Source organism: Triplophysa rosa, linkage group LG5 (assembly GCF_024868665.1).
Source record: "Triplophysa rosa linkage group LG5, Trosa_1v2, whole genome shotgun sequence".
Classification (NCBI taxonomy): domain Eukaryota; kingdom Metazoa; phylum Chordata; class Actinopteri; order Cypriniformes; family Nemacheilidae; genus Triplophysa; species Triplophysa rosa.
Window position 1 is genome coordinate 21,617,373 of NC_079894.1, and position 19,229 is coordinate 21,636,601.

At 38.0% G+C, this 19,229-nt stretch overlaps 3 protein-coding genes across 6 annotated transcripts; 1 reads left to right on the forward strand and 2 right to left on the reverse strand.

The window, feature by feature from the left end:
• Positions 1–704: 704 nt before the first annotated feature.
• camk2n1a (calcium/calmodulin-dependent protein kinase II inhibitor 1a) lies at positions 705–3,203 on the reverse strand. The gene is made up of 2 exons (XM_057335125.1): positions 2,738–3,203; positions 705–2,288 (listed from the first exon to the last, which is right to left on the reverse strand). Exons 1-2 carry the CDS (start codon positions 2,904–2,906, stop codon positions 2,218–2,220), a joined length of 240 nt encoding a protein of 79 aa, XP_057191108.1. The 5' UTR covers positions 2,907–3,203; the 3' UTR covers positions 705–2,217.
• A 2,237-nt stretch (positions 3,204–5,440) lies between these two features.
• mul1a (mitochondrial E3 ubiquitin protein ligase 1a) lies at positions 5,441–9,461 on the reverse strand. Of its 4 annotated transcripts, none has more exons than XM_057335078.1 (5): positions 9,401–9,459; positions 8,821–8,959; positions 7,889–7,976; positions 7,665–7,785; positions 5,441–7,564 (listed from the first exon to the last, which is right to left on the reverse strand). In XM_057335078.1, exons 2-5 carry the CDS (start codon positions 8,935–8,937, stop codon positions 6,847–6,849), a joined length of 1,044 nt encoding a protein of 347 aa, XP_057191061.1. In that variant the 5' UTR covers positions 8,938–8,959; positions 9,401–9,459; the 3' UTR covers positions 5,441–6,846. The 4 variants fall into 4 exon arrangements, with proteins under 4 accessions (XP_057191061.1, XP_057191059.1, XP_057191062.1 ...); XM_057335076.1 differs by having other exon boundaries at positions 8,821–8,962; positions 9,310–9,424; XM_057335079.1 differs by having other exon boundaries at positions 9,310–9,413.
• Positions 9,462–9,771: 310 nt separating this feature from the next.
• Positions 9,772–17,364, forward strand: alg3 (ALG3 alpha-1,3- mannosyltransferase). The gene is made up of 9 exons (XM_057335071.1): positions 9,772–9,957; positions 10,356–10,455; positions 11,832–11,979; positions 12,475–12,635; positions 13,523–13,643; positions 13,761–13,966; positions 14,141–14,216; positions 14,892–15,037; positions 15,916–17,364. The coding sequence occupies exons 1-9, from the start codon at positions 9,780–9,782 to the stop codon at positions 16,082–16,084; spliced, it is 1,305 nt and encodes a 434-aa protein (XP_057191054.1). The 5' UTR covers positions 9,772–9,779; the 3' UTR covers positions 16,085–17,364.
• The last annotated feature ends 1,865 nt before the right edge of the window (positions 17,365–19,229 follow it).

The following is a 19,229-nucleotide window of genomic DNA, read 5'->3' on the forward strand; positions in this document are numbered from 1 at the left end:
TGTTTCGGAATGTTTGATGTAAACAAGAAACAGCATGTGTTGCACCAGCTGTGCAAAAGCAAGATTGAGCTGAATAAATGAATTCTGTACAGAATACATTAAGTAATGACCACTAACATCATGATTAGGTTTTCAGATGGCCAATTTAGCTTGTTCTATGGTGTGTTTTAATGGACCACGAATTCACTATCAAAGACAGTTATCCTATCAAATAATTATTGACCAAGATCTAAAATCCATCTTTCGCTATGTATTTTGTCTGCGATGAAACACCTCGCATTTTTATTATTGTTCACTTGAGTTCATGAAGTGCATAAATATCTTTCTTTAGTATTCCATTCTCAAAGGTGCAGTGTTCTCTTTGAAGCCAAATCAAAGTAACGCCAACACTGAAGGTTTAGAAGTAGACAGGCCTGCTGGTTTATCACCAAATTCCAAGGTAAGACAACCATCCTAATATGAATTATATCCCAACATTACTGCATGTCATGATTTACATGGCCTCAATGCTATCGAAGTGTTACAGTAGTTGTTTCATCTCTTGATGTATAGTATAGTTTAACCTGTTGGATGTGATACATTCAATCTTGTTTGTTAATGGGCCTGCATTGGACTGCATGAGTTAGCCAGTTGGCTGTGTTTGTGCCGTCTTGAGTGCCAGAACGTAGAGGTCATTGGTCAAATGATGACAGAAATGCACATCTATATGTTACACCATTTATTTATTCACCAAATACAGTGAAAATGGTATTTTAATATGCAATGATTCATTCTTAGAATGTCATGACATTTTTGTTGCTTTTTTGCTTAATAAAACAATGTTCCATTATTGAAAAGTATTAAGGTTTCATGCACAACAAACCATAGTCAGTTTCTTTATAATGGTACAAAACAAACCAAAATGAAAAACAAAGAACAAAGAAACACAAACGTAATGTCCAAAACCCGTTGAATAACGCGTTATTTGAAGATATTAGTAAACAGTGCGGTAGATTTCTAATATCGCCATTTTCTAACAATTTCATCAACAAAGCTCAAGTCACAGTATACGATTTCCATATAACAGTAGTTCAACACGAATGTGTGCAAAAAACCCGAGAAACATTCATTCATTAAGTCTTTTTTTTTCCCTTTTAATAAAAAACCCTCCAACCAAACTGAATAATGCTCTCTTCCTCCGAAATAGAAACATCATTGTTGATTAATTTTAGAACGACATACTAGCATATTTTTAAATAACAAATATTTAATATAAAAATACAAATGTGACTTTTTTTTAAAAAGAAACATGCCAGGGTAAGATTTGTGGGTGGCACCTTTGTTGGCACCGAAGTGTAAGTTCATGCAAAGAGATGGACACAAGGTGAGATGATGATGGAAAAACGTCATCAAAATATAAAACCAAAACACTTGGAAGAAACCAAGTCATGTTCATGACGGGTTAATTACACGATGGTGTAATGCACAATGTTCCTCTGTGCTGTGGTGATGCGTATCCGTGGCGCTGCAGTGAAGGGCAAACAATAGACCACCAAACAACGCAAAGACTATATGTGTCAACACCTGTGGGGATGTGTATTATAACATACTCAATTTTTGAAATAGAACATGATGCAAAAGAGCGAAAGAAAATATTCACATTGCACCATGGGCGTACATACGTATAGAAGTTCGGTTATGGGTGGTAAATGTCTTTGTGTCTAACGTGTCTCTAAAAAGCAGCAGTCGGATTGAAGTCGACGCTTAATGCAAATCCATAAACGCGCCTTTTCCGGCTGAATCGGTGTGTGTGTTAACAGGAAGGTTTTTAAACTAAGATACTGTACAGCTATAGTAACAGAGCTTAAGATGCGATTCAGTCTTCGGTTGGACTTTGTTTTGCTTACAGCGCTTCTGGAAGATGATGGTTGTGGAATTACAATGACATGTCCATTCACGTTTATTCACATGAGCCTTGAGAGCGCAGCCTCATCATCTCCGACATCTTCCTCAAAGCATCATTCGGGTTTCGTTTTAGGAGAATTGCCAGCAAACCCCAAGTAAATGTCGATCTTTTCATCTCTCCCTTCTTGAAATTCCTTTTCCCTTTTAAATCTCCTCTTGGTTCGAGCATCGTCCCACCATCTCTCCACTTCTTTGCAGTCTTCTTCACATGCGCAACCGACCAATGCTTCAAATCGGTGATAAAAATTGAAACCTGCAAGGCATTGCTCGGCTTTAAACGCCTGGTGACGATTTGTCGGTCATACCTTTCAGCACCTCGTCTATTCGGTCGTCCTCGATGACCACTGTGAATACAAAAGACAGCTGATGTCAAGACTTTGTACACTGTAACATGTGCAGCCTATATGCAAGTTTGGAGAGCTTGCGGTTTGCAACTGCGCAGTTTTTTTTTAAAGATTAGGCTACTGCGCGCTTCAGACACCACAAACAAATAAAACTTAAATGCATTTGCGTATCAATACTAGCAATAAAAATCATTCCTATTAAGTTTTTTTTTAATATTATGAGAACGACACAAGCACGGGATCGTTGAAACGTTTTCTGTAAGATGTATGTTACCTATGTTTGTTTTGTTGGTTTTGCCAGTCATGCGCCAGTGGCTAAATATAAAAACTAGTCTTAATCAAATGACCAGTTATCTAACTTAGCTGTGTTGTTGTGCTAAGCTGTTGTTGTGTTGTCTTTGCGTCTGAACTCTGGCAACATTTTGGGTATTATGATGACACATTCTCACCTCTCTTCGCTCTTCCGATCTGTCCAAGTTTCGGTGGTCTTTTCGCCTGCGACGCACCGAAGAACGAGTTGGTGTCCTGCAGCCCGCAGCTGAAGGACATCTGGCTCACATCGTTGTCCCCTCCGTATCCGCTCATTTTCCCCTCGCTGTACGGCAGAACCTCGGACATGGCTGTTGTGAAGGACGAGCTGTCGACGCAGAAATCGCTAGAAAAGAGAGTAACTGTAGGCAGCGACGGTGGATATGGCAACTATCCCCCCAAAACAAGTGCACGTTCTTGGTGGATATCCTCACGCGTAAACGTCAGACTCCTCGCACCGCCAACTTCCAAGCGCGTTCAGGACTGGAGTGCTCGGTGCAGAGTGCGTCGTGAGGGTTTGTGAGAGAGAGCGCGTCTGAGTGTGCGACTACATCAGCGGTCGTGTGAAATCTGCTGTAAGGTGCGGGACATCCCGCGATCATAAAGGAAACCCGGGCGGAACGGTGAAGTCATTTATCTGGGCGTGTGTATGTATGTGTGTGTGTGTTTAAGAGAGAGAGAGAGAGAGATTGAAACTCCAGTAGGTGCAAGGGTGCCACCATCAGGTGAGAGTTACACAGCTGAATTCACTGTAATCTGTGTGAAGATTTTTAGTGAGCCTTTGATTTGAGATCCGAGAGAAGTGTGCATTATTTATTTGTTTATTTGAACTATATTAATTTACAACCTCAAGTAGGTCACAACAATTAAAATATTACATATACACATAAATATTTAATTCAGTCTTCATTTTGTGTACGTAGGCTTAAACAGAATAATAAAATCCAAGTAAAGAAATTCAAGTTTCAAGAAACGAGCAAAAAAGTTGGCAAGATGCTTGAATGTCAGCATCCAAATTCTGTCGTTTCATACAAAACATTTATTTCTTCATTTTTATAAGTTGTGTAACTTATAAAAGGCTAAGTTATGAGAAATAGGCTACAACAAATGCAGTCCAAAACTAAGTTCATTAACATTTTATTTGTCTTCTACCCATATAACACACTTAAGTGGTGTGTTTTGTTCAGTAAACACTTTGATTTTTTTCAAAAGCTTTTACCAGCTTTTAACCACGACGTCTTTAATTATCTATTCGCAGTGCTGTTGCACATTTTAATATTGGCTTCCGGTTCAAAAACATAATCGTGTATAATTGTCTTAAATAGGTTATTGTTATTCATTGTTTAATTTGCGTACACTGAATAGATTTATTCACCATGTACCGGGAAAATATCACGGTAACGCGACATTTCCACTGTGCAGGCGTCATCAGCGCACGTCAGCTGGTTTGTCCTCGATCAACACGCCGGAAGATGTTCGTCCCGTGTCCCACCTGTCTCCTCTACGATATTTCTTTTGAACGAACTACGTTTAAATGAAGGCCATGAGCTGCCTGTCTGCCTGCCTACACCTGTCTGTCTCGTCTGTACATCCATCCGTTTTGAGAACCACGTCAGCACCATGGACAGCACCCAAATGACCTTTTTGCAGATTATGAATGTTTTTTATGCGGGTTATGGCGAGCATTAGATTGTTGGCATGGCAACAGTTCTCTGAGGACTGCAGTTTTCAAAGCTCATTTTCATATCTTCAATGTTTTTCTGAGTAAAAGCACTCAGTCACTGCCAACGTAAATAAATGAATACAGGGAGATTTAAAACAATAGTGGTCTCTTTTTGGTAAACCCGGCTGCCAAGTTCGATATGTTCCTGGGTTAAATCCAAGATCCTTGTTTGTTCCTGACAACTGGGACTGGGTTAGGGGCATGTTTACCCTATTCACCCTTCACCCATTAGGTAATTTCTTCAACATGATTTTTGTTCCAGGACCAAACACCAAAAACAGAACATGTATCTAGTTTTAACCCATAAGAACACATAAATAACTTGAATCCAGTGGACTTGTTGCAGATGAATGTCATATGAAACTGAACTTGAAAATGCAAACGTTTAAATAGCTGCCTTTACTTTCCAGCAATTAATTTCCGTGCCAAGTATAGGCTTGGCCTAATTGTTTTAGATTATTGTGTCAAAATGCTTTGTCAATATGGTAGAATAGGCTGTGCAGACTGCACATTTACATATTCAAGGTCAGTGACTAGAATGTCTTCTTTCTTTCTTTTCATTTTCTAATCTGGAGAAAAAAACACCTAATCTCAAAATCTAAAAGTCTCAAAAGAACCTACCCACGAACAAAAAAAAGTGATGCAGAAGAGTGGGTTATACAATGTGCAGATGTATATGGGATAATGATAATATAATGTATGCACTTCCTTTGAAAAAAACTTAGAACACAGACACTAAGTAGTCTATTACATTTATCCACCACTAACAACGTCCGTAATTAGTAAGATACAGTCAAATATAGCAATGAAAAATATAAAATTATAAAATATTTAGATTTGATAACGCTGTAAAACTGATAATGATGAAGGAAATTGTATAGCTCTTGTTTAGGCTAATATTTAATATCATTTTCACACTTTTTGCATACTTTATCTAATTTCCAAGCAAACTGTAATTTTGTCATTGTATCATTGTATTAGATATGATATTTCATCTCAAACTTGCTCTTCGAGCTGTTTTATAAGTACACTGTTTGTTAAATTGAGTTGGAAAATGCATTACTATGGTGGAAATGAGTGACAATAGTAAAAATATGTAAAAATGAATATAAATTCTCATTTCAACAAATCTGGTTTATGACTGTTTACAATTGCTGGATTTGCTCAACAAGTGCATGCAGGTTTATTAACATTATCAGACTTTTCCCTTGCTAAATATGCAATGAACTACTATTTTCTCTGAACTTTTGTGCTTTTGTCACATGCTATCATATTTTATTGCTCTCTTTTTTGTATGGACAATCAGATTAGTTGTTGTCTAAACAGTGATAAAGTTAAATTTGCCAGTGTATCTTCTCCTTAACCTGTGTGCACTTGGCTCCTGGTTGAAAATTTGATAATTTAGATCTTGAATGTCTATGCTGAATTAATGAAGAGGAAAAGGCTGTTGTTAAATACAGTGCAGAACAGGTGCAAAGAATAACAAACAGGATAAGAAAATGCAGAAGTATGGCCTAATAAAAATGTATTTTCATCTGTACAGTCTAACCCTTTGCCCTCTAGTGGTTTCATGTGGAATGAAAAGAACTGCTGGTAAATGCAGCCTCATCAGGACTCAGCTTGATCGTGGTAAAGGCTTACTGAGGATCTTCTTGTTTTATATTTAATGTTAATTACACTTTTACAGTACCTGTGAAATTTCACTATATGAGACAATCTCAAGTCATAAAGATTTGCAAAAAACATCATATACACGGTAGTGTTTCATTTGCTGTAAGAACAGTAACCCAAAACCTTTATCAAGTTGAACAATAGCGCTCTTTCCAAAATTAGTTTCAAACAAACAGGATTGAACAAGCTCAGCACGGCACTTTCATTTGTAACTTAAGGCACTAAACTGAGCATATTTCATATTTCAATATATTTCAAATCGTCATTCTCAAGCTGTGTTTTTGAACATCATCCAGGTACATTTATCAGTATAATAAAACAATGTTGATGTTGCCCCCCAAAAATCTGCTCAATTAGACAAAGACTAACCGTTTTAACACATGCATGGCAAACAACAGTTTATCAGTGAGAGTCATAGTGAGGCTTCGTGCATGAGATCAAAAACAAAGTATAATGCCTCTGATAATAAAATTTGAGTTTGAGCTTGGAAAAAACGTAGATATTACCTTAGTACTATACTACCATGTTGAAACCAAAATGCAAACATACTGTATGTTAGTTGAATGTTAAGAATTTGATTGCACCACAAACCTCCAGGCTTTAAGATCAGATCTAAACACCAAAAGCTTTAAATGTCTCGTGCAACTATTTCTAGCCACCGTTCACAACATTACAGTTCTGATGTTTGTGACACAAGTGACTGCTTATCTAGAAATTGTTGCATTTGATTCGGTCACACACAGGTTGTTTACTGCAGTACTAGTTTTGTAGTAGCATGTTACAATGTTTTGACGTTTGAAGCTGTTTCTAAAAGCAGTAAAGTTCAGCCAATCACACAAATCCACTAATATACCATTATGCCTGGTACAAAGGCACCACTCGTTTGATAACCTGTCTGCAGATGGGACAGTTGGGTTGGGGCAAGGCCTGATAGCAACGAAAACAGCAGCACACGTGTCCACAATCCAGCAGCACGCAGCTTCGTGGATTACTCAAGCATATGACACATGCATTCTCTGGAACGTCCTCGCCGTTCTCTTCCAACCCTCTTTCTCCAGCACCCATCAACTCAAACTCCCTCCTCATCTTTTCTTGCTCCCAACGTAGCTTTAATTGTCTGTAGTACCTGCGGCCCACCCATAGCAGCGCGGCCACGCCTACTAGAGCGCAAACGCACGACAGCACCCTCCATACCTCGGCCTGCCCCTCCTGCTCCAGTAGCAGCGTCTCAAAGTCTTCCGTGCTCAAGAAGTATTCAGAGCCATCTGTGGGTGGGCGGAGTTTGGGGAGACGGTCGGTGTCCAGGATGAGCTCTCCCACCGCAGTCAGGGACGCTCCGACCTTCAACATCTCTTCTGTTTCTAACTGACCTTTGGGTTTCTCTCCGCTCAGGTATTGACCAATCAGATCTGTGAAGCCATAACTAGCCTGGTGGAACTTCTCATGGACGATTTCCATCTTGGGGCCGGTGGCTTCCAGAGGGCAGAGCACACGCACGAACGCCTTGTTCACACCCAGCAGGTTAAAGGGCACAGCATTCACACGCTGGTGAAGAACACGCTCACTGTCTGTCCTACATGATGAGGTGAGGAAGAGAACAATGTGTGCGTTTGGAGTAGAAAAATGTACGATTTGACTGACTTATTTACATAATAGGAAAAGAACAGTCTTACCAGGTGCGCACTATACTATTCCAGACAAGTTTGTGTTCTCGGAGGACTAGTTTTTGGATGACACCGACACTTCCTTCCTGAAACTGACTCCTTAATGGTTCTCCTATAGGCTGCACTGTACCTACAGAGATAGAAAACACAGAAATTGAAAGTTGCAGAATGCAAGAGTTGAATTAAGAATATTTTATACTAAACAATGACGGATGATGAAGAATGAAGATTACCCTGGATAACCACGTACTGCAGACATTTCCCTGGGGTGGCGTTTAAAAGATCTGCCAACTTCTCATCCAATGGCAGTTGTGGAGCTTCCTATCATGAAAAACAGTTTTCATTTTTCTTTTAATGGTAATTATACTGCTGATCTTTCTATAATGTCTCCCTAGCAGGTATGTTAACAGTGCTGCAAAATTACTTCAGACATATTACTTACAAATGTCATAAATGTAGTTCAGAGAGGCGTGCAGATCCCCAAACCACTTCAGTGGTAAAGAGGTGTAATGGCAGGCACAGACCCCTAGGGCACCCAGTTTATAAGTGTCATGTGCAAGGGCATAATGGTGTCAAAGGAATAACAGTGGGTTGTAGGTCACCCTTGCCTGGGACTCATCCCATGACATTCGTGCTATTAACCTACAGCCTAGTCTAGCATCAACCCACTTTTAAATTTTCAAAGGTCTCGTGAAAGCTCGAAGAATCCAAAGGCATTATTATACACTTCTTAAAGGGATAGTGCACCCAAAAATGAAAATGCTGTCATCATTTACTCACCCTTATGAAATTTCATACCTGTATAAATTACTTTGTTCCGATGAACACAGAGAAAGATATTTGGAAGTTCCGGGACATCATTGACTACCATAGTAGGAAGAATTACAAGGTAGTCAAAGGTGCCCGAGAACTCTGTTTTCCAAAATTCTGTGTTCAGCAGAACACAAATACAATATTTTTTCCCTACTATGGTAGTGGATGATGTCCCAGAACTGAAAATTGCCAACATTCTTCCAAATATCTTTCTCTGTGTTCATTGGAACAAAGAAATTTATACAGGTTTGAAACCTGAGGGAGAGTACACGATGACAGATTTTTCATTTTTGGATGAACTATCCCTTTAAAAATGCTATTGTGAAACAAAGAACACAGCAATGTTACTCACATTAAGTTTGTCCACAGTTTTGCGTTTCTTCTTGTAAATATAATAAAGCAGACCAGAAAGAGCCGCACTCGAACCCAAACACACCACCTCCATTGTACGAATGGGAAAATCCTCCATCGTCCACTTTCTCTTGTCTAAACTTCTGAGTACAGATTGAAATCAACAAGAACAGATTAAGGAGGTAGATAAAACAGTATTATATTACATTTTTACCGGGATAGTTTATTATAGATGACAAGTTAACTGGTCTGATGGAGTAAAAAAATGCCCCTAATACTACTAAACCACTATTAACATCTACATAATCATAAATATAAGTTTAAATAGGCTAGAGGACACGACTGCAAAAATTCTGCAGTATTAGCAGCATCTAAATATTCCGCCAAAGATAAATTAAAATGAAAGTTTTGCCATAATAAAACAATTAACCAAACAAAGTGAGTCATTTGTCGGAGACTGTCAAGGCGAAATATTTGCCCTATAAATTACCTTACACGTCTCGAACCTAATGCGTTGTCTTGTATTGCACGACCGCACAACCTAAATAAAGGTTACAGACGAATAAAGTACAGAAATTTACCTTTAACTCTCACTTCATTCCCGGAAAACGCGGTTTTGACGTAGTCACGTGATACGTAAACACGTTTTTTGGTAACTGTTAACAGTGCCTGATGAAAAACTCTGATTAACTTCAAAACAATTTGCTCAGTCAACCGTTATTTTTTTGTTATTTTCTATAGATAATATATTGGTAGAAAAAAACATAAGGCAAGTCTGTTTGTTAGTGGTCAGGTTTTAAAAAAATTAAAATATTTTTTGTCTGCAGAAATTTTCTAAGTGTGTGGATAGTCGGTCTTCGGTGGATCAATGAAACCAGCTCAGGGACTTATATTTTGAAACGTAGCTTTCACGTTTGTTACGAATTGCGGTTAGTCGCTGACTTCACATAAGCAGCCAACATGGCAGGAGGCAAAAAGAAATCCTCTACTTCACCATCAAGATTTTATAAAACACTTTCCTCTATATGGCAAGACAAACACTTGGTGTTATTTAAAGCTGAATACACGTTCTTGATTACGACCGTGCTTTGGTTCTTGGAAATTGGGATAAACATATGGGTGATCCAAAGAGTTGCATGTAAGTTCAGAACAGATGATATAATGTTACTTTCACACGATCCCTGAATGATTATGCTGTGTAGTTTATTGCTGTTTAATGGATCTGCAGCCAGAAGAAATCCATACGTGAATATGCTGACAGTCATTATTGCTTTATGTTATTTTGGAGCAGTTTTAATGCACTTGTGTATTATTGATTCATATATATTAAGGTTTTCTTTTTAATCAACCGTTACAGCTAACGTTACAATACAATATTGTGTGTAACTTAGATGGTGTCCTGGAAGGGAAACACGTGTACACGTCAATCTCACAGTACATTCAGGCAAATTTGACAACGTGACACTGGCATGCAGTATGCAATGACAATATGCCATACCAAATGTAATAAGTTTGTGTAATAATGTATGTGTGTAGATACGGAGATCGACTGGAAAGCATACATGGATGAAGTTGAAGGAGTTATAAACGGCACATATGATTACACGCAGCTGAAAGGCGACACAGGGCCACTTGTGTAAGTACTGCTGCGTGTGTTTTCGCTGACCAGAAGGCAGCTGGAGAAAGACAGATGGGCAATTCCGTGAAAATGTCAACCTTACCACGAAAAAAATAAGTTTTTACCAGCTGTTTTTTACTATGGTAACAGCACAGATTTTAACATTTGGTGGTTCAAATACCCATGTGAGATCTCTCTTCAAATTTGTAAAGCATTTGTTTTATTTTTAGTGCATGATTTTTCATAGTCAGGTAAGTGCCATTTTCAGGATTGTCACATCCATAACGCTACATATTCCTCATAAATGGACACATGAAAATGAATATAAAGTAACTATTTTATGTTCTATAAAGATGCATCCCTTCTCCATTCATTGGGTATTATTGCTTCAGGATTGTGCATTTTATTTTATAGAAATCCTACAAAGTTTATCGTCTCCCAAAAAACGCGTCCTTTTTTGTCACATCCATAACCCATGTTTATGCTTTTTTTAAATAGACATTTTTTCATAGACTGACATTTTTTGATGTTTAGACTCTATCAACAAGGGTTCAGTAAAATATAAACAGATGGTTCAATATAATCGTAACAAATTCATTCTCTGAGCATTTTTATGTCACGTCCATAACGCTGGAATTGCCCAGATACATAATTCTATTCAAAGGTTTAGCATCGTGTCAGTAGTGCAGAGTCTTTGGTGTAACGTTAGTCACCATTTGCCTAGAATTTACAGAAGTTCTCTTGCCTTTTTTTAACCACTTCAAGTCTTACCCTGAGATATTTTTGTGATATTCCACAACCATTTTTCAACCAGATATTTGATTAAACAGTATAGTCTTGTAATGAACGAAACCAATGTGTTTACACAATTATATTCTTATTTACAAAACTAATTTTATACCTTAAGCATAAACTTTGAGGTTTGTAAGGTGAAGAGAAACATTTCCCCCAAGGTTCCCTGATCATTTGTGTGGTAATCTATTGAAACAAAGAAGAAAACAAGAAAGTGGTACAAAAGGATTAAGAAAAATATACCATGGTCCACATCTGTGCTTGCAGAATTAATTTGCAATTCTTTTTAAGTATATAAATGTATTTTGTTTGTACAATGTACACATATTGTGGCTTTCGGATTTCGCTTTCAGTTTTATATTCGAATGCAGTAATGTCAGTTCTGTTTAGCACATTTTCCCATCTTTAATCTATTCGGCAAAAGTGCAAATAAGTGGAAAAAGACTCCTGTTAATTGTCTTTGATATTTTTTGAAATGTATAGCGCAATGGCATTTTAAAAATACTGAGTTACACTGATATCTACTGGCATCCTTGTATATTTCCGAGCATTACTTGACCACTCCCAACTATTTACTATAGATGTATGTATTTGGGTTTCAGGTATCCCGCGGGCTTTGTATATATATTTACAGGGCTGTATTATATTACTGACCATGGGCAGAATATTCGTCTGGGCCAGTACCTGTTTGCTGTCTTCTACCTCATCACTCTTCTGCTTGTTTTCCGTATTTACCATCGCACTAAAAAGGTGAGACGCCTAAGTGACCAAAATCCATTTTTATTCTGTTTTAAACCTCTATGATACGCAATAGCTGCTTCATCATGATTTAGGTGAAGAAAGTTGTTCTGCTTAAAGGGATAGTTTACCCACAAATGAAAATTCTGTCATCATTTACTCACCCTAAAAATATCTTTGTTCTGCTGAACACAGAGAAAGATATTTGGAAGAATGTCATTAACCAAACAGATCTTATCCCCCATTTACTGCCATAGTAGGGAAAATAAATACTATGGGAGTCAATGGGAGATGAGATCTGTTTGGTTGCTAACATTCTTCCTAATACAGCATCTTTGTGTTTAGCAGAACAAAGACATTTATACAGGGTTGGAACAACCTGAGGGTGAGTAAATGATGACAGAAGTTTCATTTTTGGGTGAACTATCCGTGGTAACCACTCGTGAGAAAGTGTCTCGTTATTAATAGTGCTGATCTGTGTGTTCATATGTCATCTGTCTTCTGTAGGTTCCACCATATGTGTTTTTCTTCATATGCTGCGCTTCATATCGGATCCACTCTATTTTTGTATTACGTCTTTTTAATGATCCTGTAGCCATGATGCTGCTATTCGGTGCCATCAACCTCTTTCTGGATGGCTATTGGACTATCGGATGTGCTGTCTATAGGCAAGTAGAGAGAATTTTACTGTGCTTGAAGAGACGAATGAATGGTGATGATTGAGGCTCATTTTCCTGTTTCTATACCATTATGTTTATCAATCGTTTTACTTTATATTACAACGTATTCATGAATGATTTCACTTTAAGAATGTACTATTTAGGATTGGAGCTTTAGGTTTCTCCCACCTCAAAAGTATATGTAGGCCCAATTCTATTTTCTACGCCCCTCGCCCCTTGCCCCTTGAAACAAAGTGGCAAGGGGAAGGGTTACAAATTTTCCGCTAAGAAATGGGACACCACTACTACACTGGTATACGTCATCATACGTCGTTGCTAGCTCCAAAAGTTACGTCAGAGCATATGCGCCGATGCACCGGGTATATGACACAAAAATATATTTTCTAATATCGTGTAATCAGTGCTGTCCGCTAGCAAACTTTAGCGATTTTTTTTGTTTTGCAAACGTTAAAAGAACATCACCGTAAATACAAACACAAGATTGAATGTAACATACATAAAATGAAAAATTGTCATAAAAATCCTTATTAATGGCAAAAATTACTTACATTTGGGTCTGCTGGCTCGAGTGAGCAGCCATGTTGGAAATTTCTCTTAGCCCTTCGTTTGAAATGAGGTCCCGAAAAATCTTCGTTTGAAGGGCTATCTGGCCCTTACCCCTACCCCTCCAACCAAAAGACAATTGAGACACCCCTACCCCTCCGTTTGGCGCGTTCACGTGAAGGGGTAGGGGTGTCTCAATTGTCTTTTGGTTGGAGGGGTAGGGGTAAGGGGAAGGGCCAGATAGGGGTAAGGGGTAGAATTGGGATTGGGCCGTACAGTATGCTTTAGTATGTGCATTACATTACGCAAATCTTTTTCTGTTCTGTGGACAGTTTAGCTGTGTCTGTGAAGATGAATGTTCTTCTCTTCGCACCGGGTCTGTTATTCCTCCTCCTGTGTGAGTTTGGTCTGTGGAAAACTCTGCCCAAACTCATTCTATGTGCTGTTATCCAGGTTAGACACAAACACACATTTACAAAATATGCAGAATTTAAGTCATTCAACTGTCATGCTTTGTTTTGGTTTTATGTAACACGGTTACATATCTTCTGTCATTTCTCTTTTCCACAGCTGCTGTTGGGGCTGCCGTTTCTCCTGGTGAACCCTGTAGGTTATGCTAGTCGGGCCTTTGACCTGGGCAGGCAGTTTCTTTTCAAGTGGACCGTGAACTGGCGTTTTCTCCCTGAGGAAGTGTTTTTGAGTCGATACTTCCATCTCGTCCTGCTTCTGGCTCATATGACCACACTTGTCCTTTTCGCTCTTAAGAGATGGAAAAGGTCAATGAAAAACAAAACAATTTGAACAGATTTAAAAATAGTTGTATTATGTCACAATTGTGTCTTAACAGATTTTAAATGTGTTGAGATTCTCAGTAGTGTGTTTTGTTACAAACCAGTTTTGTTACAGGTGTGCTGGTCCTGATTGTCTTTTGAAATCTGTGCTTATTACAGGCGTGGAAACAGTATTTGGTCTATTCTAAAGGAACCCTCTGAGAGAAAAGAAAGTCCACAGAAGCTCAATGCTGATCATATCCTTTAAAGGTGCTGTGTAATTTTTTTGTAGTATCTATTGATAGAACTGCAATATAATATACATAACTATGTCTTCAGAGGTGTATAAAGACATTACATAATGAAGCGTTATGTTTTTATTACCTCAGAATGAGCTATTTCTAGGACTGGGAATTGATTCCAAAAGAATCGATTCCTCCCAAACCAGGAATTGGAATCGATTCCAAAAAATTCAGAATCTAACAGCCCCTAGCTATTTCTATCTACATACACTGCGGGTCCCCTTACATGGAATTCGCCATGTTGTTTTTACAGTAACCCTAAACAGACAAACTGCTCTACAGAGCGCGCTTCATACATACGTTATCTCCTTCGGAAAAGAAGCGAAAACATGACATTTTAGTTCTGTGTCAGCCACCGTAGTGCTTAGAAAGGGAGGGGTGGAGCGAGCCATTGGTTGCAATTTGCAACCTCACCACTAGATGCCCTTTAATGCCTGTGTGGAAAAACAAAATCATTTTTCTGTTATTTGTTTTGGAGTTACATAAATATCCAAAGCGAATTACAAATTTGAAATAATTTAATATTTTGTCTGAATTGTATTAATGTTTTCTGAAGAGCAGTCCAAAACTAGCAGTTCAGACAAAAATGACATGATACAACCTTAAAAAAATCTTTAACCCAAATCATACAGACGGTTCTGATTCTGTTCACCTCTAACTTCATCGGGATGTGCTTCAGCAGGTCTTTACATTATCAGTTTTATGTCTGGTACTTCCATACGCTTCCTTACCTGCTGTGGAGTGGAGGAGTCAAAAAGCTTGCTCACCTGCTCGGGTAAAACAAATACACAAACCTTTGAAAAAGAACATTAGTAAGAATTTCTCAGTTTATCTTCTTTCTTCTGTATCAGGGCTGTGCAAAATTCAGAATTTTAGAATTTAATTCAATTAAACGAATGAATTTGATTTGACTCCACCCTACAGGATGTTGAATTGAATTTTAATTGGAATTACAGGAAGTGGAATTGAATTCATTGCAATTCAGAGAAATTCATTCTTATCACATATCAGTGAGAATGTGATACTTTTAACATACATTTTTCTTCCTCACCAAAATGAACGAGCACAGGTGTCCTTTTACGTGTGTTATCATTTTGCATATTACTGTAATTACAAAAAACTAAAGTACAAACCAGCTCTGGCCCTCAATTAGCTTATTTCACTAGAGTGAACTCCAAACAAAATGTCCTAAATGTTTGGTCAGACTTGGATACAGCAAGGTATTCTGGGAGATGAAGTGCTATCTTATCATTTTCCACAATTCGAAAGTTATTACAATTTTAATGATCTGTTTTATAGAGTATGTTTGGTAAAAAAAGAAGCCTATTTACTATAATAAAGTATTGTGTACATAAAGTCCATACAATAATATCTATATGAAATTAATGTTGTAATCATATGTAATATATACTGCAAAGCTTCATTGTTAAATACACCTTAATTATGTATCATGAATTTCTTTGCATTTTATGAAATTCTAATTCTACTTCCTGCAATTTGAATTTGAATTGCAATTCAGCTTCCTGTTTGCAATCTCAATTCTAATTCAAATTCAAGAATTGAATTGGAATTTAGGGGTCATTCTCAATTCAATTCTGAATTTTGTACAACCCTGTTCTGTATCTTGCTCAGTCATCTATGTTTTGTTTTTAGGGTGTTGATTCTAGGTCTGATAGAGCTCTCCTGGAACACTTATCCCTCCACCACATACAGCTCTCTCTTGCTGCACGTCTGCCATCTTGTCATCCTGCTCTGCTTGTGGATCAACCCGACCCCTGCTCTTCCTTCTCACCGGCCAGAAAACAAGGATAAGAGCCAGTGAACCCTGGCCTGATCCGTGGCCTCCACCCCCTGCAACGGCCCATAAGAGCCGCTGGGTACCCGTCCACAAGAGCCTTGTACTTTGGGTGCAAACACGGTTCATCGTCTGTACCATGGCACTCAAGTCAGTGTGTGGATTGTTAATGGATGTAGTATGTATATGGTTAATATATGGAGAGTTTACATTGTTTCTCAGGATTTTTTGAGGCCTAATGCTCGGTCCAGGAGAATGTCGGAGGCTGGAATGTGAATGTGTGGATTTTAAAGAAAAGGATGTTTTAAAAAATTCATTGGTTTGTTAAACATCATTTCAACAATCTGAGATCTAAACTCTTAGCTCTGTTGTTGGCCAATGAACACACTCAGGATTGTTTGTTGGTGTAAGGGCCTACGGTAGTACTGTGACATTAAGCTTCTTTTTAAATTACAGCTTTATTGATTTAATGTCAAGATATTCAGGGATTCGTTTCCATTTTTACTGTCATAATCTTAACAAGCTCACCAAAATTGTATGTATAGGGCACAAAGAAATTGAGTAGATCTGCTTTTGCATTTCTTTAGAGTTTGAGTTTAGCTCTTGCATTTGTTTACTGCCTTTGCTTTTTCTGTCTGTTGTGTTGTTTTTCATTTTCTGGAGCGAAGAGTGAAATGGAAGGATGTAATGCACACATTGTTTTTGGAGTGCAGTTTGCATTTGCTGAGATAAAGTGTGATTGACTGATCTTTGCTTTGTTTGGAGTTGGGTTTTTACTTTGTTTCTGCATAATAGCTAGTATGTATCGGTGTCACAAAACAGAACTGAGTTTTCCAGATCTTGCTATACGTGACCTTGTCTTTGAAATCCATGCTGAAGTCTCAGATGCTAAAGTAGAAACAACATAAAAGTCATAGCGAAGATTTCAAAAATAGGTAATGGGTGTTTAGACTGTATGTTAGTTTTCAAAATACAGTTCTCAAACTATTATTTATAATACAGAAATTATTGTGAAAACTGAAATTATTATTAATTATTATTATTATTTATTGACGTTATTTTTGGGATGCACCGATATCGGTATCGGGCCAGATACTAAGCTCATGTACGAATTGTGTCAAGGCTCTTGGGGGGTCCCCTAACCAGTCTTCAAAAAAAAAAAACAGACGGAGCTGCCAGTACAAGCATCAATCACATGATAGTTTGGATCATTGTAGTAATTTGACCACATTACACGCATAAATGTCCTTAACATGTTGATAATCCATTAAAAGAGATCCACATGAGGTAGAGATTAAAAGACATATTTCTTTGTTTTTTGCAGTGACCATGCTTTCGATCTTGCTGTTATTTTTTTATTTTGCGTTGTAGCCTAGATTTTTTTAATAAGATTTTGCCTAGGTTTGATGTCTTTCTTGCTGAGATTTCACTCATTGTCAAATCTCTTAAACTTATTTATAGCAATAAGAATAACAAGTTTTTCAAAATGTATGATAACCTTTTCTTACTAATTGAGATTTTCCTGTTCTCTTATTTTCCTTATTTTTTTCTTGTCCTTTCATACTTGTTCTTTATATTATTGTAATGCGGTCCTTTTCCTTTTTTATGGAATATTAAAAAAAATAATTGGAGCCACTGAGGGAAAGGACGCGTCACCTCCTGCAGAAGCGTATGAGCGTTTTAAACGTGATAACTCCTGATAATGTAGATCAAGTATATGAAATAATCCATATGAACCAATGCAGAATAAGAAAAACGAATGTCATTCCTGTGGGAAAAATGCATCTTGCATCTCTGTACATGTCTTCATTGAACACTGTGTGGCGCGCTTGAGCATGCATGGATTTTTCAGATAAAAATTACATTTTATTTTTATGAAATTTGTACAAATAATGGACAAAATTGTTTTGTTTTAGCATGATAATTCGACAAAAATATAATTTTGTGTTTTTAGTTGTCTAGTTTTAATGAAAAACCAGGGGACCCCCCCAAGTTCGCTATTTTAGACCTTATGAGAGGTCCCTTAAGGCTTATGAGGGGTCCGGGACCGCCCCAGCCCCCCCTCAATTCGAACCCTGCATGTACTCGTAAAAATGCACCGATACCAAAGAACGATACCTCATGTGACATACAGTGAGGCACATCCACGACCCATCTTCAGTGATCTAGTTAAGGGGAGCAGGTCTTCGTCCAAGATTTTATTGTACACTGGCCCGTCCCTCAGCCCCTCAATGCGGTGAAGTCATCCTGTACCTGTAGCAGAGATAAAAAGCCCTAAAGCAGAATGTTTCCAACACTGTGCTTCTCTGTAGACATGATGTTCTTGGGCTCATAGTCAGCATTTCTCTCCCTCCAAAAACAGGAGTCAATTTTGGTCTCACTGCAGTGCCAGCACTTTCTCCAAACCTTTTCTGAATCATTTTGATGTTCATTGTCAAACTTCAGATGAGCCAGGCGGGCCTTCTTGGGCAGGAGGACCTTGCGGGTGCTTCAGGATTTCAATCTATTGTGGCATAGCATGTCACCAATGGTTTTCTTGCTAACTGTGGTCCCAACTGTCTTGAAATCAATAACAAGCTTCTTCCATGTAGTTCTGGGCCGATCTTTAACCTTTCTCATGATCCCCATTGAGGAAATCTTGCAGTGAGCTCCGGAACAAGGGCATTTGATAGTTATTTTGTATTTCTTCTATTTCCAAATAATCACACCAACAGTTGTCTCCTTCTCACCAAGCTTCTGTCTGTAGCCTAGTCAAGGTTTGTGCTGGTCTACAATCTTGTCGCTGACATCCTTTGAAACCTATTTGGTCTGGACCATAGTGGTGGAGAGGTTGAAATGGAAGATACAGATTCTGTTGGCAGGCATCTTTTATATACTACATAAGATGATTTAGGAGTACTTTCTTAAAGTGACAGGACTAATCTGTGGTCCATATAGGCACATAACCAATCTGTGGAGCCAGTATTCTTGCTGGTTGGTAGGGGATCAAATACTTATTTCACTGACTGAAATGCAAATCAATTTATAACCTTTATATACATTTTTTCACCTGATTTTTTAAATATTCTGTCTCAATCAGTTAAAATAAACCCTTCATTTCTTTGTAAGCAGGCAAACTTCTAAAATCAGCAGGGGATCAAATAATTATTTCCCTCACTGTAACTGACTAAAA